At 44.5% G+C, this 21,318-nt stretch overlaps 1 protein-coding gene across 5 annotated transcripts in view; it reads left to right on the forward strand.

Annotated features, from left to right (window-relative positions):
* Positions 1 to 20,910, forward strand: part of ARID5B (AT-rich interaction domain 5B) — a 116,080-nt gene extending 95,170 nt beyond the window's left edge. For all 5 annotated transcript variants that reach the window (XM_065068592.1, XM_065068594.1, XM_065068593.1 and 2 more), the window contains 2 exons: positions 11,392 to 11,590; positions 15,136 to 20,910. In XM_065068592.1, the coding sequence (XP_064924664.1) occupies positions 11,392 to 11,590; positions 15,136 to 17,286 (2,350 nt within the window). In that variant the 3' untranslated portion in view covers positions 17,287 to 20,910. The remainder of the gene's footprint in view (positions 1 to 11,391; positions 11,591 to 15,135) is intronic.
* Positions 20,911 to 21,318: the final 408 nt, after the last annotated feature.

Genomic DNA, 21,318 nt, shown 5'->3' on the forward strand with positions numbered 1-21,318 from the left:
CATCTGATTTTTCTTTGGTGCGTATTTTAATTTTTACAACAGCTTTCCGGTTAAAGAAGCTGAAGAACTGAGCAAAACGTACTCAGGGAAAAATAAGAAACGACAGCTAATTGATGCAAACACTTGTCTTCTGTCGTTTTTTAGGAATACCAATTAAGCAAATTGTGGTTGTGATCAAAGTAATGGGGCGGCCCACAATGCAGGGTGCTGTTACTGTTGTGGGTCGTGCAGAGCGTTGCATTCCTCTTCCTCGTTGTGCGTCTTCCCTCCTCCCTGCCTGCCAGCCGCTGCCAAACACTCTTTCTCTGCAGCCATTGTTGCTGGTCAGAACTGTTGATTTCTTATTCTTCCCATGTAGATAATAACTTCCAGGGCTTGTGAAGCCAGCACGCATTGAATAAAATACTGGAGCTAGAGTTTTGGTTTGGTTTGGTTTAGAAACAAGTCTCTTTTTTTTTTTTTTCTCTTTTTTTTCCCTCTTTTTTTTTATTATTTTTTATTTTTTTCCTTAGACAAGCAAATGTTAATAAAAGCCCTGCAATTTCAGGCTCAGATAAGGAAGGCCCAGGCTCTTGTTCCTGCCCATAAACAAGTGGCTTTGCTGGGGTCAGGCAGGGATTGTACTGCCTGTGCACAAGGTGGCACAGCAGACCCGTGCTCAGGGGGCAGGTTTTCGCCTTCTTTCGCCTGGCATGTTGGCCACTCCAAGGGAGAAGCTGCCCTCCTCAGGGGGAGGGTCATCACCCTCATTTACAGGAGGACTTGGGTGCACGAAGAAGTTGCATGCAATGCCACTATAAAAGTTGGAGTTAGAAGCTTTCTGGAGATAGAGCCAAGTGGCAGAGCAAATGCATTGACTTGCTGTGTGCATCAGACCAAATCTTTTCCCTGCCTTTGCGTTGCGGATGAATCTTATAGATTGTTTTAATTGACTCATCAGATTGTGGGTGTTCGGCTCTTCCCCTCCGTTGTCACAGCCCTGGGAGGCTCCGGGCTTCCTCTTGCCCCCCAGCCAGCTGGTGGGTGTCAGACTGGCAGTCTGGGCCTTCCCTCGCCAGATGTGCTTGAGATGTTGTTTATTTGACTGAGGAGACCCAGGCACACACCAGAGTTGGGTCTCTGGGTTTAGGTCGTGCAGGGAGCGAGTGTGGCTGGCTCCGTGTTGGAATCCTGGAGTCACCCAGAGAGCGTCTCTTGTAGTTGTGGAAAAATAAATGAGGCATTCACAAGTACTCCATGAATCCCTGTCTCTCTCTTCTGTTTTCGTGCTAGTGGTTCATTTTTTTACATGGAAAGCCCTCGAACTGCTCTTCGATGCATAGAGACTCATCTGTGTGACTTACTCAGCAGTTACTCAGGGGTGTGCTGCAAAGTGCCACAAAGCCCATTGTGCTCACTAGAAAACCTGGCGCTTTTGAAGACTGAAAAGCCTTTCCAGGCTACCCAAAAGCAGCTTTGCTTGCCTTGAGCCAGTCTGAGGAAAGAGTCTTTTAGTTTATAGTTAGATTGTTCTTAGCACACCAAGGAGCTGAAATCTGAGTTCTTGGATGCCAGTCTATTGTGTAGTTCTGAGTTAGGTCTGATATGAGGCAGCATCTATTTTCCAGGTCTCTGACAGGCTGTCAAAAGATGGAATTTGGAGAAAAAGTCTTGTAGGATTTTTCAGGTTAGCCCTGGTCTGAAAAAATCAAAACACGCAGACAAAAAACTTCAGTGACTGATCCAATCTCTAGATTTCTAGTGTTAGACACTTTATTTTCCACCACAGGAAAGCTATATTAAGCCTCAGACTTGGAAAAAAGTAAATGAAATTGTCATGGTTTGTTTCAGCTGGTAATTCTAACTACAGCACCTGTAAATGTAATGCTCATTTATAGCCAAAGTGCTCAGATGACATTTAATCTGAAACTAGAACTGCAGTGCAAGAATACGTATTCATGATTCAGAACACACATACATTTTCTAACTTGAAGGTGAGCTGTAAAGCTAAACTGGAAATTAAATTAAGCTGGGAGGTAAATGCTGAACAAACCTCATGGCTTTTCCTTTCTGAATCCCACTGGCCTTTCCTTGCTTACTGGAGGCCGAACAGACAGTTCCCTGACTTCACTGATCCTGCTGCTGTGTTTGATTTGTCCTTGCCATTTATCTCTAAAACTAAGATCTCAAGGGCATCTGTGTTCTGCTAACTAGATTTTGCCCAAGAGGATGGAGAAGCTACTAGCTGTTTGCAGCGGCTTTAGCACAGCGAGGGTGCTTAGGTGGCAGCAGCCTTTCAGTGACATCCTTAAGATGCTGAGGAGTGGAATGGCACGTATGTCCCATTCAGGTACTGCATCCTACCCTCCTCACCTCTCCAAGTTCCCCTCTGCAAGGTGGAGTTTTGCACAAAAACTCAAAGGGGGAAAAAAAAAGGAGAGGACATCCTTGCCACTCTGTCTAGCACATCCCATGAAGAACTGTTGCTTTTGGCCTAAAGGTGCTTATAACCTCTAAAAAGCCAACATGTTGCTGCAGACCCACGGTAGCAAGGATGGCAAAAGCTGGAAGACAGTCAGATGTAAAGGCCGTAGGGATGCTTTGTAGTTTCCCCCCCGCATCGCCGTGTGTGGAGCAGGGGTTGTGGTGCTGGCTGTAGGTGGGCAGAGCATTTTGGTCAGTGCGGTGTTTGCTTTGTGTCCCTGGTAAGAGGGGAAGAAAGATTTTGTGTGCATTAGCAATGGATTCATTTTTCATGTAGTACGGTTTGTGTTTCCAGTAACTGGTTTCATTTTAAAATGAGGCGAGGTTGCCAGTGTTTCAGTAAGTGTTATTTGTATATTAGTTAGACAAGTTTTGTTTTATTAATGAGTATAATAATGAAAGTGCAGGTTGCTGAGTAGAAGCAATGGGTGTTTTTATTTAAAGCATAGCAGGCGTCGTATAATGCCAATGAATGCGTTATTGTCACTGTAGGCACGGCTGGTCTGAACCTGCCTCTGATTGGGTTATTCCAAATAGGCCCAAGCACTTCATAAAAATGTCTTTGTCAGCCTAGTTTTCCTTCCAAACCTATTCATCTCTGTCAGTTTTTAATATTAGTACCAGGCTCTTGGCTATAGTCCATTAGTACTGTACTTAATTGCTCATGTTACAGATGATTACCAATATAAAAAGCATTAATGTTTTCCCATCGCGGGGCTGGTGCTTTGTGCACGTCTCAAACCGTACAGAGCTTACGTGTTGTTGTTTTGGTCATTACTTTCTTCATTTGTGCGCCTCTAATGCACTTACCTCGCATGATCACAGCAAGCAAGAGGCGTGTGTGGTTGGCGTTGGCTGATTCAGCCTCAGACTTTCCTGTGAAACTCTTAACAGCCCTTGTCAGTACCCTACATCTCTCTCGCTTATCAAGAAACCCTCAGAAACGGCTATTTTTTCTGCAGAGCACTCTTCTCCGTGCTGCCTTCCCCTCGTAATGCAGATGTGGTTTTCACGTGCAGGGTTTGAGGTTTCTTTCGCTTTTACACAAAACACATGATCGGCAGCTTTAATTTTCCGACGTGAACGATAGGCTGTGTTTCTGCAGCGCTGGTGACGTCGTTAGGGATTTTTCATAAATATTACACCCCCATGACCCCTCAAAAAACAAACAAGAAAAAAAAAACACACCAAATGCTGCTATTTTGCAAGGTGTATAAAGTTCCCAATCAAATGCACTGAATAAAACTAAAAATATGAGCAGGGTCTCCTAGCAGAAAGCTGGATGGTCCCATCAAGGAGTAGCTCTCCTGACCTTGTTGGGTGCTGAGGGAGCCTGGTTCCCTTGGGATGGACCCAGAGCCTCCCATGGGCCGTGCTCTGCTCTTCAGCAGTGTAGCTTGTACCATGACCCTCACGAGTCACCAGTGCCTTTAAAACCAGACGGTCCAGGTCAAACCCAGCTGGAGGGGGATTTATTAGGCTTCACGCTCTCAAAAGACTGAGGCAACTGAGTGGGAATGTGTTCTGCAGAGCCACAACCACCTGGGACATGATGAGGAGCAGGGAGGTGAGATGATGGGTTCTTGCTGGTCCAGGGGGGTGGCTGTGCCCCCACTGGAGACACAGACCCATGGAGGGGCTTATTCTGGCTGGTAATGTGGACCCTGGGCACTCAGAGAGGACCCTGCACGTCAGTCCTTTCCCAGGGGACTAAACCCCAGGAGATACAGTTCAAAGCCTGTTCTCCCATTTTTCTGTCTAAATGGCTCACATAAATATTATGTATTATCAGAAACACGAGGTGGGTCAGGATAAGTCCCTTTAACAGCCGTAAAGTCTCTCTACCCTAAGGATGTTGTGCAGTAATTCAATATGCAAGAGCGCCCCACATTCCATGCAAATGCCGTTTGGTTTTGTTAGAGCATTTGGATAACTTTGGGAATGCGTAAGCATTTCTGTGGAGCTTTGTAGGAAATTGTAGCCACAGAGACCAAAAAATAGGAGGCTAGTGTAGCGTCTACATGAAAATGCTTATGGTTATCTTTTCATACTCATGGTAATTAATAGAAGATTTTTATTTATGCTGTTAAGTGTGAAAACATCTTCAGGCAAAAATTAGTCAAGTGTTATGTCATGCTGTAAACTACAGCTAGCGCTTTGTTTGACCCAAAAATCTTGCCAAGCAACAGTTTTTTTCTTGTCGCACTAACTTGGTTGTTTTATTTTTGTCTTCACCCCGCTTTCCTGCCACCTCGCAATTCAGCTAGTCCCAGACTCCCAGAAAACTTCACAACTTGCAAATTGTCTCAATAGTTTTCCATCAAGCACAAATTTAAGCCTCAAGATAGATGAGGTGTCTCAGTCCTCTCTTTCTTTTCCTGGGTTTTTTTTGTGTTTCTTTTTTTTTCTTTTTGATAAATAACAAGAGGTTTTTACTTATGAATTTCTGCCCTCAGGGCTTTATCATTAAGATTAAATAACTGTACTCTCAAGCATACCACTGAACAAACATCTTTTCAATTATGTGAGTAACAGATGCTTTAACAAAGGAACTATTGAAAATTCAGAAAGCCTCCCCCCTCCCCAAAATTTAAAAAGTATCAGATGACAGAGGAATGTAATTGTTTACCATTAAAACAGATCCTTAGCTGTCCATTCAAAACATGTGCGAACACGCAATTTTTTCAGAATTTCTTCAGGACTGGGTTTACAGCCTTGGAGACTTAGTGGCCAGCACTGCAGTCAGCAGGAGTCCTTGGGTGCAAGAAGGCGGGACGGTCGGGCCCAGCCTTCCCGTGCCTGGAGACAGATATCTCTCTGCTTGCAGGGAGTTGTTTTCCCAGTACATCCTTCCTTCCACCTGGGAGTTTGTCCCAGTGGAACTGGGGGATCCCATGTCCTCCCCAGTGCTACCGGGTGGGTTGTCACCCTAGCACCAGGACTGGAAAGTAAGATCTTTCCCATCAGATTCCCCAGGTCGGCTGGGAATCTACACCGTGTATTCTACTGCAGGACTTTGCAAACACGGCGGGGGTTACCCCTACTTTGTTCAGCTGTGTGCAACGGAGATGTGGCTCAGAGCTCCCAGAGAGGGTTGGTGGGATTTTGGAGTCCCTCCAGGAGACCTGCACACCACAGGCAGTGCCAAGTGGCATCTGCAAGCTGTCCTAAGCGCGGGGACCCAGCATCGCAAGGTCTGTATGGTCCTACCAAGCAAATTGCATGTCTGTCTTTAGATGTAGAAATGCTGACTGTGGCCAAAACAGAGGCTTGCAATGATTATAGTAGACTGACCTGGGAAGGCTGCTCTGTCCCTGTCACACCTCCTTTGGATCTTTCCCATACAGTAAGTCTGCACCAAAGGTGAGAGACTGGGGTTGTTCGCCTTCCCCTGCTGAGCCATTGGATCAAGAGTGGCTGAGCTTCCCTCTCCAGGCTGTGCAGCCATATCAACAGCTGTGTTTGTAATGTCACTAATTTCCAGTTTACTTAAAACAAAGTGTCTTTGAATTCTCTTAGAGCAAGGCAGTTCCCACCTTTCAGCAGTGAGCCATTCTCATTACCCACCAGCACTCCCAGTGGGCTGAGAGGAAAGTTGTTGATGGAAGGATGAAAGAGCCATTTCTTTAAGGGAGGAACGTTCCTTGGAAAGAAAATTGAACTCAAACATATTTTGTCTTTGCTGATAAAATACATGCCAGTTTTGTACTTCAGACAAATGCAAATAATCCTGTTGCTATTGTGTTCTGCATAAAAGCACATAAGGCATTCCTAACTCCTGTATTGTACAATGTGGTCCAGGGAAATTTGGCTTGAGGAACACACTGCTTGATTTCCTCAACGCATCATATATTCCTATGTTGGAAAACAGGCTGAAACCTTAGAGTTCAGGTTATTCCTGTCCCCTCTTCTCTGCTGGGAGTTGTTTGCTGGTGCCCCGGAGAGCTGCCTCATGCTCCTGGCCATCCCCACCAGCTCATGGCTCTTGAAGGTGGCTTGTCTCCTGTGCTTTCTCTGGCGGCATTGCTCCAAGATTTATCACTTTTGAAGAGCATCAAGGTGAAAAAGACAAGACTTCTCTTGGGATCAGAGCTTGGGCATTCCTGTTGGTCCCTTAAAACAAGAGAATGTTTTGCCACCGATTTTCTAGGGGACAAGAATCCTGTTTCTCTCACTGGGGTTATTGATAGGGGCCCCATTGCGCTGCGGGGGCTGTTGCTGGAGCCAGCTCTGGCTGCAGGGGGTGCGGGCAGCTCTGCAGCTGCTGGGAGGACCCACTGAACCAGATGTTGTCCTGTGGAACCGGGCAGAGCGGTCATCTCGTCCCCCAGCTCCGGTGCTGCCTTCAGAGGGAGGAGCAGGAGCCACTGGGGCATAATGTGCCCAGGAGGGAAGGGTTTTCCAAATTCCTACCAGTAAAGAGATTTATTGCCTGTCCCTTTTCAGTGTTTTTGAAACTGTAAGAGCTTAATGTTCTCATGATTTACATTAGCATCTAATCCTTGCGTAATCTCACTAATCCCTTGGCCCCAAGATATCCATTGGCAGTGAGTTCCATGGGTTAACCAGTTGCTGTATTCATTTGGTGGGGCAGATTTAAATCTTTTTCTATTTCCATTGCAATCAGCCTCCTTAACCTTCTGGCCAAGCATGGGAATGGGGCAGCATCTCCCAAGGAATGGGCTTCGGTATTTTAAGTCCTTCCTAGATTATTCTTGTGGCTGAGAGGCTCCATTGTGCCCTGTTCTGTGTTGGGCTTGGAGCACTTGAGAAAGCAAGATGATGTCAATGGGAGACGTGATGGTGTATTTTATTCTGCAAGAAAGAAAACAAAAATAAACACTGAAACGAGTGGTATAAAAAAAATATCGTAGGGGTTGTGCTGAAGTGTTTCCTTCACCCTGTGTGTCCTGGGCATATGGTTCCTCCCCGGCCCGAGAGCCCCGTCATATGTGTACACAGTGGGGAGAATTAAAGAGGAAGCTGGCAGCCTTAACATTTAATTTCCTTCCTCTTTCTGGGCCGGTCAGATCCTTTGCATTATTGTAACTGCTTTTTTTATCATGTCTATAAATAGATGTGCTCTCGTGTCCTGTGAAGCAGAGTCGGGCCAAAAAAGTCATTCATTCTGCATAATCAATACATGAAAATGTAGTGGTTAGTGGCTCAGATGAGAATCTTGTATTGTCAGTTCTGTAGCTGGGAAAAAAAAATGTTGACTAATAAAGATTAAGGGCTTTTTTTTCTTTTTACGAAATGCTAATGATGAAGACATGTTTGATATACTGTGAAATACATTCCTCTAATGTGAAGTTTCTGCTTTTTGTTGGGAAAGAGATTCAGTCCCTGGAGGATTTTAGAATTTGTAAATATAAAATTATCTGCTTCAGTGTTTTTAAAAAAAAGGTTGGCAGAAAGCCAGATTACTTACATTACTGTAATAGATTTGCTGACCTCTGACATCTGCTGCAGAGAAGTACATTGAATTTTTCATAATATCAGATGATGCAGATCTAAAAACTCAGTACACTCTGCGCCATTATTTAATTCAGTACTTAGTAAAGCAAAATCTTTTTTTGAGTAGCAGTTTATACGTGATTAAACTTAATATTGCCGATTGTAATAAATCAGGATTAGTATAGTACTGATTTGTTAATCTAACTTGTATTGATTTTAAGTTGTCTTTATTTAAAAAAAAAAGAAAAGAAAAAAAAGACTGGCTTTTCACAGTGACTGAATTTAATAAGAAGCCCTGTGATAGCAAAGACTCCCCTACTGTTTCTGCTCTTGGCTGGAAAATGTTATTTTTGTATTATTCCAGGGGAAAAAAAAAAAAACCCTCATGCTGCTAAAAATCTGCTGCCTGTGGAAAGATTTTTTTTTTAATACACCAGTGCTTACATATTCTATTTATGTTAATTGACTTATAAATAATACATTTTATTAATCTTAATATTGGAATCTTGATCATGATAAAGACCCTTTTATTTGGTCTCCTCGCAGGCTTTACAAGTAAATATTCTTTTGACCACAAAATATTCCCTCCCTTTTCCTTTTTTATGAATACTGTGATACTCCCCCCCCCGCCGCGGAATACAGCCACACTTCAAAGCAACCGAGAACGTGACTGTTGTTTCCAAAGTGCCGTACATTCGAGGGACCCGGCTCTGCGTTTTTGGATGTCGTCTTTACCTGTCCTTGCGCAAAGATTGACTAAATCTTACCTGCGCTGCAAATATTTGACCCCCCCAAAAAGGATCTTTTGTTGGTTTCAGACATGTCACATTCTGCTAAACTATTTGGCTAAGAGCAGATCACATTCTTCCTGTGTTGGGCAATATTGACCTTAAATTGGCTGAGCCCGCTGCTTTCATGGTATGTGAGGCGGCTGCTTACATGTTCCGAGAGCTGTATGCGCTTTATTACTCCCGCGCTGTAAAAACTTCTAATAATCAAATGATAAGATCATATCCTGTGGGTAATTGTGCTGTACCATGACAGGATAACTGAAAAAACATTCAGTGAAAATTGCAACTGACGGAAATCTCTATGTGAAACGGCAATTGTTGGCACTGCCGGGCTCGGTGCTGCTCCCCGGGGTCCCCAGCTGCCCCCAAAAGCCACCTCGGCGGCGGTGGGGAACAGCAGCCGCCGGCCCTTGTTTCAAGCGAGGAGGGGAAAATCCTAGAACAAGCCATCCTTGTGTTTTGGTTCAGTTTTACCTTAGTCATTCCGCCTCCCCGATACACGAAACATTTAATTCCAGATTTCCTGCCGCTGGCTCCGAGCCTTTGACCGGCTATGTGAAATGTATTTTTACTGCTGTCGGCCTGCCAACTGCTGAGCTCAGTGAAAAATAACTAAAATGAAAACCTTGTTACTCCCACATGAACCCTTAAGATCAGAAAAGGAAATTTAAGCCACGGTTAGTAATTAGCGCCGAAGCCTAATGAGTCCTGGTGAGGTGCGGGAGGAGGAGGAGGAGTTTGCGTCCCGCGTTACCCTACAAGGCTCGGTGCAGAACACGCCAGTGTGATTAATGGTGTCAGCCCCAGCCCTGCTCCTGTCCCCAGCCCCACTCCTGGCCATGGCCGGGGGGCAACCAGGTGGCATCTTCCAGGGAGAGACCCCACTCTGGGGCTGGGACTGTCCCTGGCTCCCGCGGGGCGCGGGACGGCGTCTGAAAAACCTTTGCGGATGGAATATGTCAATTCTTTTTAATGGGCGACGCGTTCCCGTGGAAACAAAACAAAAGTCAAACACTTCCCTCGCAGTGCTAACAATTATTGTAATAAAATGTGTTTTTATTAAAAGGGATTTTTAAATATTTAACACATGGCGGAGCGGCCTCGCCGTTGCCCTGTGTGAAACCCAACCTTGCCTCTAGTGAAGTCCAAAGCGCTTTGTGCAGGAACCGAGCGTTTTCACCAATATTTGCGCTTTGCGAATGAAATGTAACAGCCTCAAGTATGAACAGGATTATTTTTTTCTTATTCTGCTTAGTTATGCTTTTTATTATATAAACATTAAACTGTAATATTACAGTGGGAAGCAGGTATTTGGCAACTATGTATTATTTTGCTAAGTTTGCATAGAGGGAGCAGTTTCCAGTTTTAGCAGCTGTAACATGTTTAAACTCAGTTTGTAATGGGATCTGAAGATGAATATTCCCTGTGGGCTCTGCTTAGCTTCATTACTGGAGCCCTGCCAAATTCAGGGCTAGAAAGTATTATTCACGCCTCTTTGCACATACCATGTCAGAGCATGCTCAGTTAATGAATTTTGTTTCTAATATAGCATAAATTAGGTTTATATTTTAACATAATTTATGTTGTATTTTATTAAAATGTAAAATATTATGATCACGAGCAATCTAATTTCTGCTCTCTTAAGCCCAAACTGTGTTTGAACATCTAAGTATGTAAATCAAAATTGCATGCTTAGAAACCGATTCTAGGATAACAAACGAATATCTGAACCAAAGAGGTTTCTGCCTTGGAGTCTTAGATTAAAGATAATTAAGGATTCCTGGTATTTGAACAGATTTATGTTGTTTATAAGCAAAGTACATTTTCTTCATAGAGTCAACTTGTCTTTTTTTTTTCCTAAACAAATTATGTTTGCTGTATTAAAGTTCATATTTTTAAAGTCAGAGTCTTGTATTAATCCCACAGTAAGTCATTAATCATACCAAATGCATTATAAAAACTTTAATCACTGAAGTTGAAACTGAGACTGTAATGCAATCCATCCCTTTTAATTATATCCGTTATTTTTCCTTTCAGATCAAGAATTGCAAAGGGAAAGCAGATAGATTAAAACTCGGCGTGTTTGATGCTTTTAGGGGAGGATATTTTTTGTTTGTGTTTCTTCCTTGCTTTTTTTTGAAGTGATTTCACGGAGGACCGTTCCACTGTGAAAAATGCCTTGGCTTTTAACTCTTTTCCTCCCTCCTTAGCAATGTCTGGGTGGCGCAGGCGGGAGCGGGTGCGTGTCCCTGTCCTGTTGCACTGATGATGGAGCTGCTATTGAGTTGGCTCTGGCTTTGTAGATGTTTTCCTGGGGTTTTGCTGTGTTTAGGGAGGGAAAATAAAAATAAATGGTGGATTTCTTTTTAATTTATTTTTTTTAATCAGTCTACAACGTGGTGGCTCATATCCTCATCTGGTACGAATCGGTGTAGCCACATAAACCACTGCAGCATTACTGACAATTGATCCACTCCAACTCCACTGAATTTATGCCACATGATAATCTTGCCAAATAAATTGATTTATCATACTTGGATTTGTAGATGTAGAGTTTACACTGCTGCTTTTATGGCATGGAAGAAAATAGATTTATTAAGTAACCTGCTCATAGTAGATACTTTTTATTCTTTGCTAGAATGGCAAAACCCGATCAATTATTTGTTCCTTAATCCCCTAGATTAATCCTGCCGTATGAAAGATTTATTAAAGGAGAGGAAGATAAGCCACTGCCTCCAGTGAAACCTCGAAAACAGGATAACAGTTCCCAGGAGGGTGAAGCGAAAACAAAAGTGTCTGGAACAAAACGCATCAAAAATGAAAACCAAAAGAGCAAGAAAGAAAAAGACAATGCACAGAAACCCCAAGATGCATCTGAGGTTGGTTGCTTTCCTGCTTTTCAACTTTTCAATTAAAAATGTACAGCTTTAATCATGTGAAATCCAGTGATAAAATACATAATTTAAACTGGAGAATTCCAGCCATTCGGCCTTTGAGTTTGCTCAGCAATGGAAATTCAGTTGTTGTGGTGCTGTCTGTGTTGGGATTTTGCTGGGCTGCAAGCACAGCCGGTTGGCTCCACGTTGCAGAACAGCGGTGGCAGAAAACCAAGCACTGGATCTAACAAGTACCGTTTCTGCTCATTGTATTACACAGTGGTCACCACTAAAAGATCAGCAGCTGCCAAAAGGAAACCACACAACTACCACAGTTATTTCCTAATCTAAGTGTAGGGTGCGGGAGCCTCTAATAGTGTTGATAATACTGTGGTAACTGTTGGACGCGGCTGATTTTTGTAATGGTAACCTCTGGATCAGCCCTTCCATGCTCACAGATGCATGTCAAAAAACAGATCGCTCCCTAGGATTTTTATTGTGTTATACTAATTCCTGTTTGGATTAAAAGGGTCAGATTTTGAGGGAAACACCTTTCAAGCCCTAACTGAGACCAGCTTTCCCCAGGCAGGCCCTGCTTTCTATGCAGAACCATGGTACCTGCAGTCATAGGACAGCCCTTGTGGAACAGATTTTATGTTCACAGCCTGGGGTAAGACAGATCAGTAGAATTTGTATTTGTGTGCGAATAAGTTTCACGTGTTGTTAAGTGGTATAAAATCAATGGAGTTTTTGCTCCGGTGTTACTTAAGGACTTTGGCGCCTCCCGCCCACGCTCTCGTGTGCCCTGTGTGAAGGAGGCGGCGAAGCTCCTCGCACACAACCCGACACACCGCGTTGCTTTTCCTGTCTCAGTCTGCCAGATCACAGCAGCCTTCAAGGCATTGCAGTGAAAGTAAGTATTTAAAGAATGTCGAAACACATGATGTGCCCGGCAGACTACGGCTGCTCCCTTGATTTCATTGCCGATTTGGCAGCGTTGGGTTAACGGTTGGACTTGATGATCTTAAAAGGTCTTTTCCAACCAAAGTGATTCTATGATTCTGTAAATCCAATTTGGAAATTGGTATTGAGTCAGCTACCAACAGCCCTGCTCCTTATTGTTCAAACAAAACAATGCAGGCCATTGAACACTGATGCCTCTCAGACTTCGTGCACCCAGTTTTGAGAACAGAAAATCTTGACTTTCACGTCCCACTGCCTCTTTAAGTTCTGCTTACAAGGACAATTTCATCTCCCATCCAAACCAGAATTTGTGTTTTAAATTGCCTTGATCAACCGTACCTTCAATATCTAATAGAAGAGCACTCCACAGAGGGGGAGGGGTTTTTTTATTTCTTTCGCACAGTAATTTTAAAGAAGGGAACCTGGTTGGGGGAAAACCCCACCGCTTCGGATGAAAAATACCTGGAGAGGAGAGGAGAGTGAACACAAACCTGCTTCAGTCACTGGAAGGCTGCAACACAAATTGCCCAAAGCAAGGAGATGCCAAGTGAAGGCTTGTGCTCGCTTTCCGTGTCATTCCTTCGTGCCTGGTTATTTATTGAGTCTTGGATCTGCAAGATCCTTTGCACACTGTCCATACCGCCACCGCTAAGCACAACACATCAGCAACAGAGCGTCAGCCTTAACTTTGAATTTCCTTGCTTTTGTTGTTCCCTATCTCAAACTTCCTGCTGCTTAAACTGCAGTTATTTTTGTGTGGTTTGCAGGAAGAGTTCTTAAGCTGCGCCTATCAGAAATGTAGGGAGCCTAGATGAGACACTAAAAATGTACAATTACGGCAGTTTCCTATTGTAAAATGATACCTTTTATAGCAGAATTAACGTCTCCTCCCTGACTGGGGTGGAAGACATGTCCTGCCCCTGTTTAATGGGGGTGGGTGTTGAATGGCCTCAGCACTTCACCCCAGGTGGGTGCGAAGCTGCAGAGCTCCCCACGCTCCGCCACGGGGCACACAGAAAGGAGACGTCCAGCTGTTAAAGCCTAACCAAGTTATAAATGTGTGGTCCTCTCAATTGCATGTTCAACTCATACACCCTAAGAAGTATGCGGGGAGAGAATATAACTTTAATTTATTAGGGTTGCGTTTGCTTTTGTGCTCTTAGCGGTGTTTTCCTGCCATCACAATGACATTGTCAATGTAACGAGATACCAGAGAAAATGCTATTAGCCTTAGACTGCACATTTCCTCACAATAGCTGAAACTTCAATCAAAATGTTGCTTAACAGAAACAAAGAGCAGAATGTACAGTTATTAAATATGATTTCTCTCTTTTTTTGTCCTACTTGCTTTGCTCATCTGTCTGGTATTTTCCTGTAATTTTATAAGCTCCAGAGACTAGCGATGGTACTTTGTAAAGGACCTAATGATGGTATTTGGCTGCAAAAGGCAGCTATGAGTTTAAAAAGAAGTTAGGATGACTAACAGACACTGTAACTAATAGGCCAACCAAACAGACAGGAATATTTAAAAGCAGCTGTGAAGAAATAAATCCGAGAGGGTTAGATTCGTTAGGACCTTCTCCAATGCCCCGCTCCTCTGACAGACCATAAAGCAGCATTTAGAAAATAACTTTCTTGATGCGTCTTATCTTTACAACGAAGAAAGAAAGAAAACAATAATAATGAAGGACTCGCACAATGCTGCCGTTTTATGACTGTCTTCTAGCACGGCGTGTCAGAGGAGAGTGACAGCAGTTTTGAAAAGGGCTGTCAGTCAGCTGGGTCGCAGATGGGACGCTCTGGTGACCTCTGTGGGTCACAGTTCAGCCGGCTACATAATGGGATGAATGGTGTGAATTGTGCACACAAGCTTTATTAATGGAGGAGCAGAAAGAGCTGCAGTCCCATTGACGATAACGTATAAAAGCCATGTTTGTAATAGCAGGCACACACACTTAGTGAATGTTGACAACTTCATTTTAATCCATTAATAAAAAAATGTGTGTCCTAGTTAAGCTGTGGCAGTGATTTGCTGCCTACAATAGGGATTCCTAGTATGCCATTTCTATCATTTTCACACTTTAATGCAGAACTGGGTGTGAATGATATCCTCTGTGATCACTGAAATTTAAGATAGCTATGCTGGAGAGACTTTATGTAAGAAAGAACATGAAAATCCTGTCATTTTTGTGGGTGAAGTTGGGCTAGTGGGATAAATTTATTTAGCCTTATCGTTTATATTATGAAATCTGCTCTCCTGCATTTGCCTAATTAATTTTTAAGCAGTATAACCTCAACGTTTAGCTATCCAGTCGAGCCACCAGTGCCTCTCATCAGGTTACAAACATCTGCTGTTTTGAAATGCCTTATTGTGACCCTGGCAGGGATGGGGTGTTTCTTAATATTTCCAGGAGGTACGTTTCTTTTTTTGAGTCCGATACCTGGCGTTAGAGCCTTCACATGCCAGCAAGATGATTGACAAGTACTTCTCTAAAAGTAGACAACAGTGACCCGTGTGTGATCTTACGAGCAGTCTGCCCAAATGCTCCACATTCTTATTACTGTCTGTTGAATCATTTTATTAGGTTTCATCAGAACAAGAGAAGGATCAAGAAGCAGCAGACCAGAAAAATTTCCCTGAACATCCTACAACGGGAGAGACGAAACAACCCACGCAAGGCCCTCCACCTCTTTTATCAGAGACGGCCCGGCCAGCGCCGCTGGAAAAGACAGACCCGACAGAAAACAGCCCAAACAGTGAGAAAGCCAAGGAGGAGGTTCAGCACCCGTCCTCTTTCTCAAGTATATCTGTGCCCCCAGAAGAAGACACCGTGCTGGATGCCACCATCACAAAACGATTACACCCCCCAGCAGATGCCCTGGAAGATACAAAGTCTGAGCAAAGACTACACAAAGCTTTTGCTGACAGCTTAGAAAGCGAACCTCCAGAAATGCCCTTCACGGCTTTCCCAGTCCAGCTGCCCACTCAGAGTGACGTGGAAGATGACAAATTGCCAGGGATGGCCGATTACATCGCAAACTGCACGGTGAAAGTGGACCAGCTGGGAAACGAAGACATCCACAATGCACTAAAGCAAACGCCCAAAGTACTGGTGGTCCAGAACTTCGACATGTTCAAGGAAAAGGAACTGCCAGGGTCCATGAACGATGACTCCACTTTTGGTTACACGCCGCTGCTCTACTCAAAGGGTAATCCCGGCATCATGTCACCCCTGGCAAAGAAGAAGCTGCTGTCACAGGTCAGTGGGGCAGCCCTGTCCTGTAGCTATCCTTATGGTTCTCCGCCACCTTTGATCAGCAAAAAGAAACTGAACAGCCGAGATGAACTGTCCTTGAGCATATCACACGGTCCCCACGCCCCTAATTCTGATCCTGTAGCAATTAATAGGCCCTCAGTCATACAACACGTACAGAGTTTTAAAACCAAGGAAGAAAGGAAATCGATTAATGATGTTTTTAAACATGACATGCTAAGTAAACCGGATCCTCAGCGCTGTGATTTTTCGAAGCATCACCTCAGTTCTCTTGCTGAGTCATACGTACCGAAGACGGATATCCAGGACTGCAAAGACAAAATGAGTGAGAAAAGGGCACTGCAGCACTCCCATGTGCCCACTTTCTTGGCAGATTTTTATTCATCACCTCATCTGCACAGCCTTTATAGGCACACAGAGCACCACCTTAATAATGAAGAGACATCAAAGTACCTCCCCCGGGACATGTTCAGAGAGTCTGAAAATATTTCCACTTTTATTCAACACAAACACCAAGAAAAACTAAATTTAAATTATCGCCCGTCTTTGCATCAGCAAGAAAAAAAGGCAGCAGTGGAGGCCTCTTCAGATGATCAGCCAACAGATTTGAGTCTTCCAAAGAGTGTACACAAACAGACTGCAAAGGCTCCGGGCTCCAGCCTCCCTCATTCCTCCATGGCCCAGCAAGAAGGCAAAGGTATCTCCCCGTTCCAGGGTGTGAGCAGCCAGGCGGTGAGCCTGGACTGTAACCCCAAAGCTTGCCGTGTGTCCCCCATGGCCATGACAGTCCCCAAAAAACACAGTGAGTTGCTCCACAGGTCTGGGAAGCAGCAGGCCCAGAGACTGGAGAATCTGAGGAAGATGGAGGGGATGGTGCATCCTATCGTCAGCCGCAGAACGAGCCCTCAAAACGTGGGAGCTGCCCGGCCTTTGAAACGGAGCCTGGAGGATTTGGACAAAGTCATTTCTGAAAAAAAAATCCGAGCTGTCTCTCCTCTGCACTTACCAAAGGAGACCCCGGCGAAAGACAAGGTTCCCGACCCGGAGGGGGACGGCAGCAAGCCGGTGCACGGCCACCATTCCGGCAGCATGCTGGAAAGCCACAAATTCCCCCTTTCAGCCCCCATCTTCCCAGGCTTGTACCCGGGAAGCCTGTGCACAGGGCTGAACAATCGCCTCCCGCCCGGGTATTCTCATCCCCTGCAGTACTTGAAAAATCAGACCGTGCTCTCCCCACTAATGCAGCCGTTGGCTCTTCACTCCTTCATGGTGCAGAGACAGTTCCTCACGTCCCCTGCGAGCTCCCAGCAACTGTACAGACACTTGGCTGCAGCAACACCTGTAGGAAGTTCCTACGGTGACCTTTTGCATAACAGCATTTATCCTTTAGCTGCTATAAACCCTCAAGCCGCGTTCCCACCTTCCCAGCTGTCCTCTGTACATCCCAGCACAAAACTGTAAAACCCCCTCGCTCACAAAAAAAGGTCTGAGGAGAAACATTAAGTTGGCGACATTCCTCCCCCTGTGATGCTGGCTCGCAGATTTAGTGATCTGTGTTTTTGTCAACCAGGATGCGGTTGTATCCCACCTAGAAGAGCGCTTGAGAGTTCGATGGAGACAGGACTGCTTCTTTAATTCTGGCTCCCACGTCAGCCCCCTCACCCCTTATCTCTGCCCTTGCATAAAAGAAAACCAAACAAAAACAAAACAAACAAAAAAAAAAGAAAAAGGAAATAAAAAAGGAAAAAAAATCATTGGATTTTGCATATGTGTTTTCTGAAAGGACTTTTATATGGTAAGAGCAAATGTTCAAAGGGAGCCGTGGAAGTGCAGGCCCTGTCCTGAGCTCACTGAAATCCCAGGTGAGGGATTCACCTTTTTGCCTTTCTCTGAGCCGAGGACAGAGGCTGTGCCTCGTTGCCCATGAGTCGAGGACTCGAGATGAACCTGGAAAGGAGAAGCAGACCGGAAATCCGTACAATCAGTGGATGTGCTTTTTTGGGTAACTTTTCTTGACTTTTAAAGATTCAATCAATGCAATGTATAGTAAAACGGCAATAGATTTTTCATTTTAACACTATTAGAACAGAAGGGTAAACACTGTTTAATTTGACTGTACATATCCACTTCGTAAACTACCAGTGTCACATTTGGTCACAATAATTTATATAGTTTTGTTTGTCCAGTATATTCTGTGCTCTTTATGTTTCTTTTTGTTTGGGGTTTCTTTTTTTTTTTAAATTAAACAGTATCATTTTACCTGCAACTTTTTTTAAAGGCTGTGGCTGTCCTAATTTTTTTTTTTTTTTAATGTGTTTGTAATTTTTCCGGTTTCTTTATACTTCTGAGCAGCATTTTTGTTTTTGTGGTAACATTCACTGTTTACAAACTGAAGCAACTGGTTCAGATTAATCTTAATGGTTATAAACATACTGTAGGTGATGTTATGGTGCGAGGGTGCAAACACGGTTCCTTTCCCCACAGTCGGCCCCTGTGAGGTGCTGAGCACCTCTTGCCCCTCTCCCATTGTCATGATGGCTCCTTCGCCACTTCTCCCCTCCTGCCGAGCTTTGCTTTCCCGTATTGTGGTCCGTGAATTTGTTGAGCGTTGTACTTCCCTTACCGAGGCTGTGAAACCCTCCTGCCTACCAGAGAAATGGTCTAGAAAACAAAACCTCCCTGGCACAAGCTGGTGGATGACAAAGGAGCCCAGAAAACGCGTTTTGAGGTTTGCGAGAATGTCGGGAATTTGAGAAATTAGGACAGGCGCTGGTGTTGGTGTGAACAAGAGGCTCACGGGGCCGGGACCAGGCGAGCGACCGGGCTCGGTAGGATGGGACGGGGGTTGCGTGCGGTGGTCAGGACAGTCCTTTCACACCCCTGCGGGGATCTTGGCCTCTCCCTGGGCATCCTTTCCCGGCCTAGGCATGGAGAGGCTTCCCTGTGGATGTATATTCACTTTGAAGGACGCCACCAACATGCAGCTGAGCATAAACACTGATAAAGCGAAGTGTGACTTGGAGGCTTTTTACAATGTGAAAATTGGTTGTGATTCAAACCATCTCAGTTTCTGTTCAAAGACAGTGTAATCGATATGAAAAGAAAAATGGAAACTACTAAGAAACACTTTGCATGCTAGGCATGTCATTAAATTTTCCCATGATATGAAGCCAAATACAATATATAATGTATCATACTTAATATCCAAAGGTGGAAACCGGAATAATATACTCGTCTACTGTTAAAGATCCAGCTTCTTCAATTACATACTTTATATTCCTGTGGTAAAACGATATTTAATTGATCGATAAACAGACTAGTAGAACTTAGAACATGGATGTGCCGGTGCAGAGCATCCTGCTGCTCAACAAACCGTACAGGAATCAGAACGGCAGAGGCGCAGTGTGGAGGTCACCTCTAGTAAAAGTTGCACTAGATCTGAATCACGTGAGAATCAGGGGTTTGGGGATGGGGGGGAAGAGGGCGGGGGGGAAAGGGAGAGACTATAAAAATCTACAGCAAACACAAACAGAGGCTTGTTGTGTGTTTGGCGAAGCAAACGCTTCTCTTTCATGTTGCGCTTAAGTTGTGTGTCCCGCAGTCGTGCGTTTGTTGACGCGAAGTGTCCGATTTCCCTTTTGGTTACGTCCCGTTGGGGTTTGGCGCAGCCTTTGTGGAGCCGTGCTGGGGCAGCGCGGGGCTGGGGACGGGGACTGGGGAGACTGGCCGCTGCTGGCTGGGGAAGCTCGTAATATCCTGGGCAAAACATCAGGGCGAAGGAGAAGAAATGGTAGTATAAACCCCCAACAGAAGCGGTGCATTATTTGTTTAAAAACTATTAACAGAATTCTTGGAAATCTTTCAAAAGACTATTGAATTCTCCATTGGCTGAGAAGTCTCTTTTTTTTTTTTTTAATGTCTTAAATGGGGCTTTGTTTGTATTGTTTGAGTTCAAGGAGCCTTATTATTGAATGAAATTGCACAAGCCTTTCTTTGTGCAATCAAACCATTGTTATTGGTAGGTTTGTAAAGGAAACTGTGGAATCTAATTGGCAATGGAGTCATAAATCTGTTTACCAGGAGCCGGTTCCAAGAAGTGTTGCAATTCAAACGCACTATGTCTAGGATTCATTAGGGATGCTAAAGGTTGTGAGATTCAAAGGAGAAGGCCCCGCAGCAAACAGCTCGCGTGTAGCCCCCGGCCGCACGCTGAGCCGGGCTTTGCAAGGCGTGGGGGCAGTAGGGTCTGAGCCCCAGTAAAACCCAGCACGGCTGGGCGGGAACGCGCTGGTGTTGCGCAGCAGGTCTGTGGTGGCTGCCCGTGGGGTGGCACCAGGACCTGCCACGGTGTCACACCGGGGATGCGGTTTGTCCCCATGGCAGAGAAGTCGCTTGACAGCCCCTGGAGCTGGTGCAAGAGGACAGTTCCGCCCCATTCGGGGGGCACAGGGCTGGGGTCCTCTGGCTGCTCCCCCCTCAACTCCCTGCCTTTGCGGTGGTCAGCAAGGTGGCATCTGCTCCGGTTTTCATAATTGTCGTGATTTTAATGAGCAAAGGACGTCTTGCGCTGGTGTGAGTTGGCGGCATTGGCAGCGCTGCTGTGAGCGCGTCCTGCGGTGTTTGCTGTACATGTGGTTGAGATTTTGCTCGTTCTCTTCCTCCTCCCCACCCCCCCCCAGCCCCGCAGTTTTAAATATGTTCTAATAATGGCAGCATAATCTACTAGCTGTTTATACTTTTTTAACTTTCTTTTGTTGTAAATATTGTATACTTTTTGTGATTCAAGTTATGTAGCCTATATGCTCTGTAAGGTGATGATTTGTATATATAAAAATGGCCCAGTAATATTATATAGTTTCCCATTTAAAAGGTTATTGAGTAACCTTTGTGTTAGTTTAAACACTACCAGAAATAAAGCTGAGCCAACTATAAACACTCAATTTTTGTATGTTTTCCAAATTGTACTTATTAATGCTTTTGATACTGTATTATGTGCCAATAGTTTCCCAATCACATAGCAGGCAAAAGATATTTTGTACTTTTTGATCCACTGTAATATTTAATAAAAAATGTTACTATCTGTTCCCTTTTGTGTTTGATTAATAATTCTGTAAACAGCCCTTATCGCAATGGATTACATATTATCCCATCTGACCTTTCAGCCCTCTTATATTGGCTTTTCTAGAAAAAATATCTCCTCCTGCAAATGATTAGATTAAAGAAATGGAAGTTTGCAATTTCCTAAAGGAGGAAGAGACAAGATCTTCAGTCAGTGCCCCTCTATTTTTGCAGTGTGCTCGCACTGAAGCATGGTCAGGCAGGCTGTAGGAATAGCTTTTGGTGGATAACATCCATGCTTAGCCAGTGGCTCCAGTGGCGAATTTGCTCCATTTGCATCTCAGAGCAAGATTTTATTCCGCCAGTGCTCCAGGCTCGAGCTGGGATCTGAAAGTTGCCCTCCATTCTTCCCAGACCATGAGTAGGATTTTGGAA

This window comes from Columba livia, chromosome 6 (assembly GCF_036013475.1).
Source record: "Columba livia isolate bColLiv1 breed racing homer chromosome 6, bColLiv1.pat.W.v2, whole genome shotgun sequence".
Lineage (NCBI taxonomy): Eukaryota > Metazoa > Chordata > Aves > Columbiformes > Columbidae > Columba > Columba livia.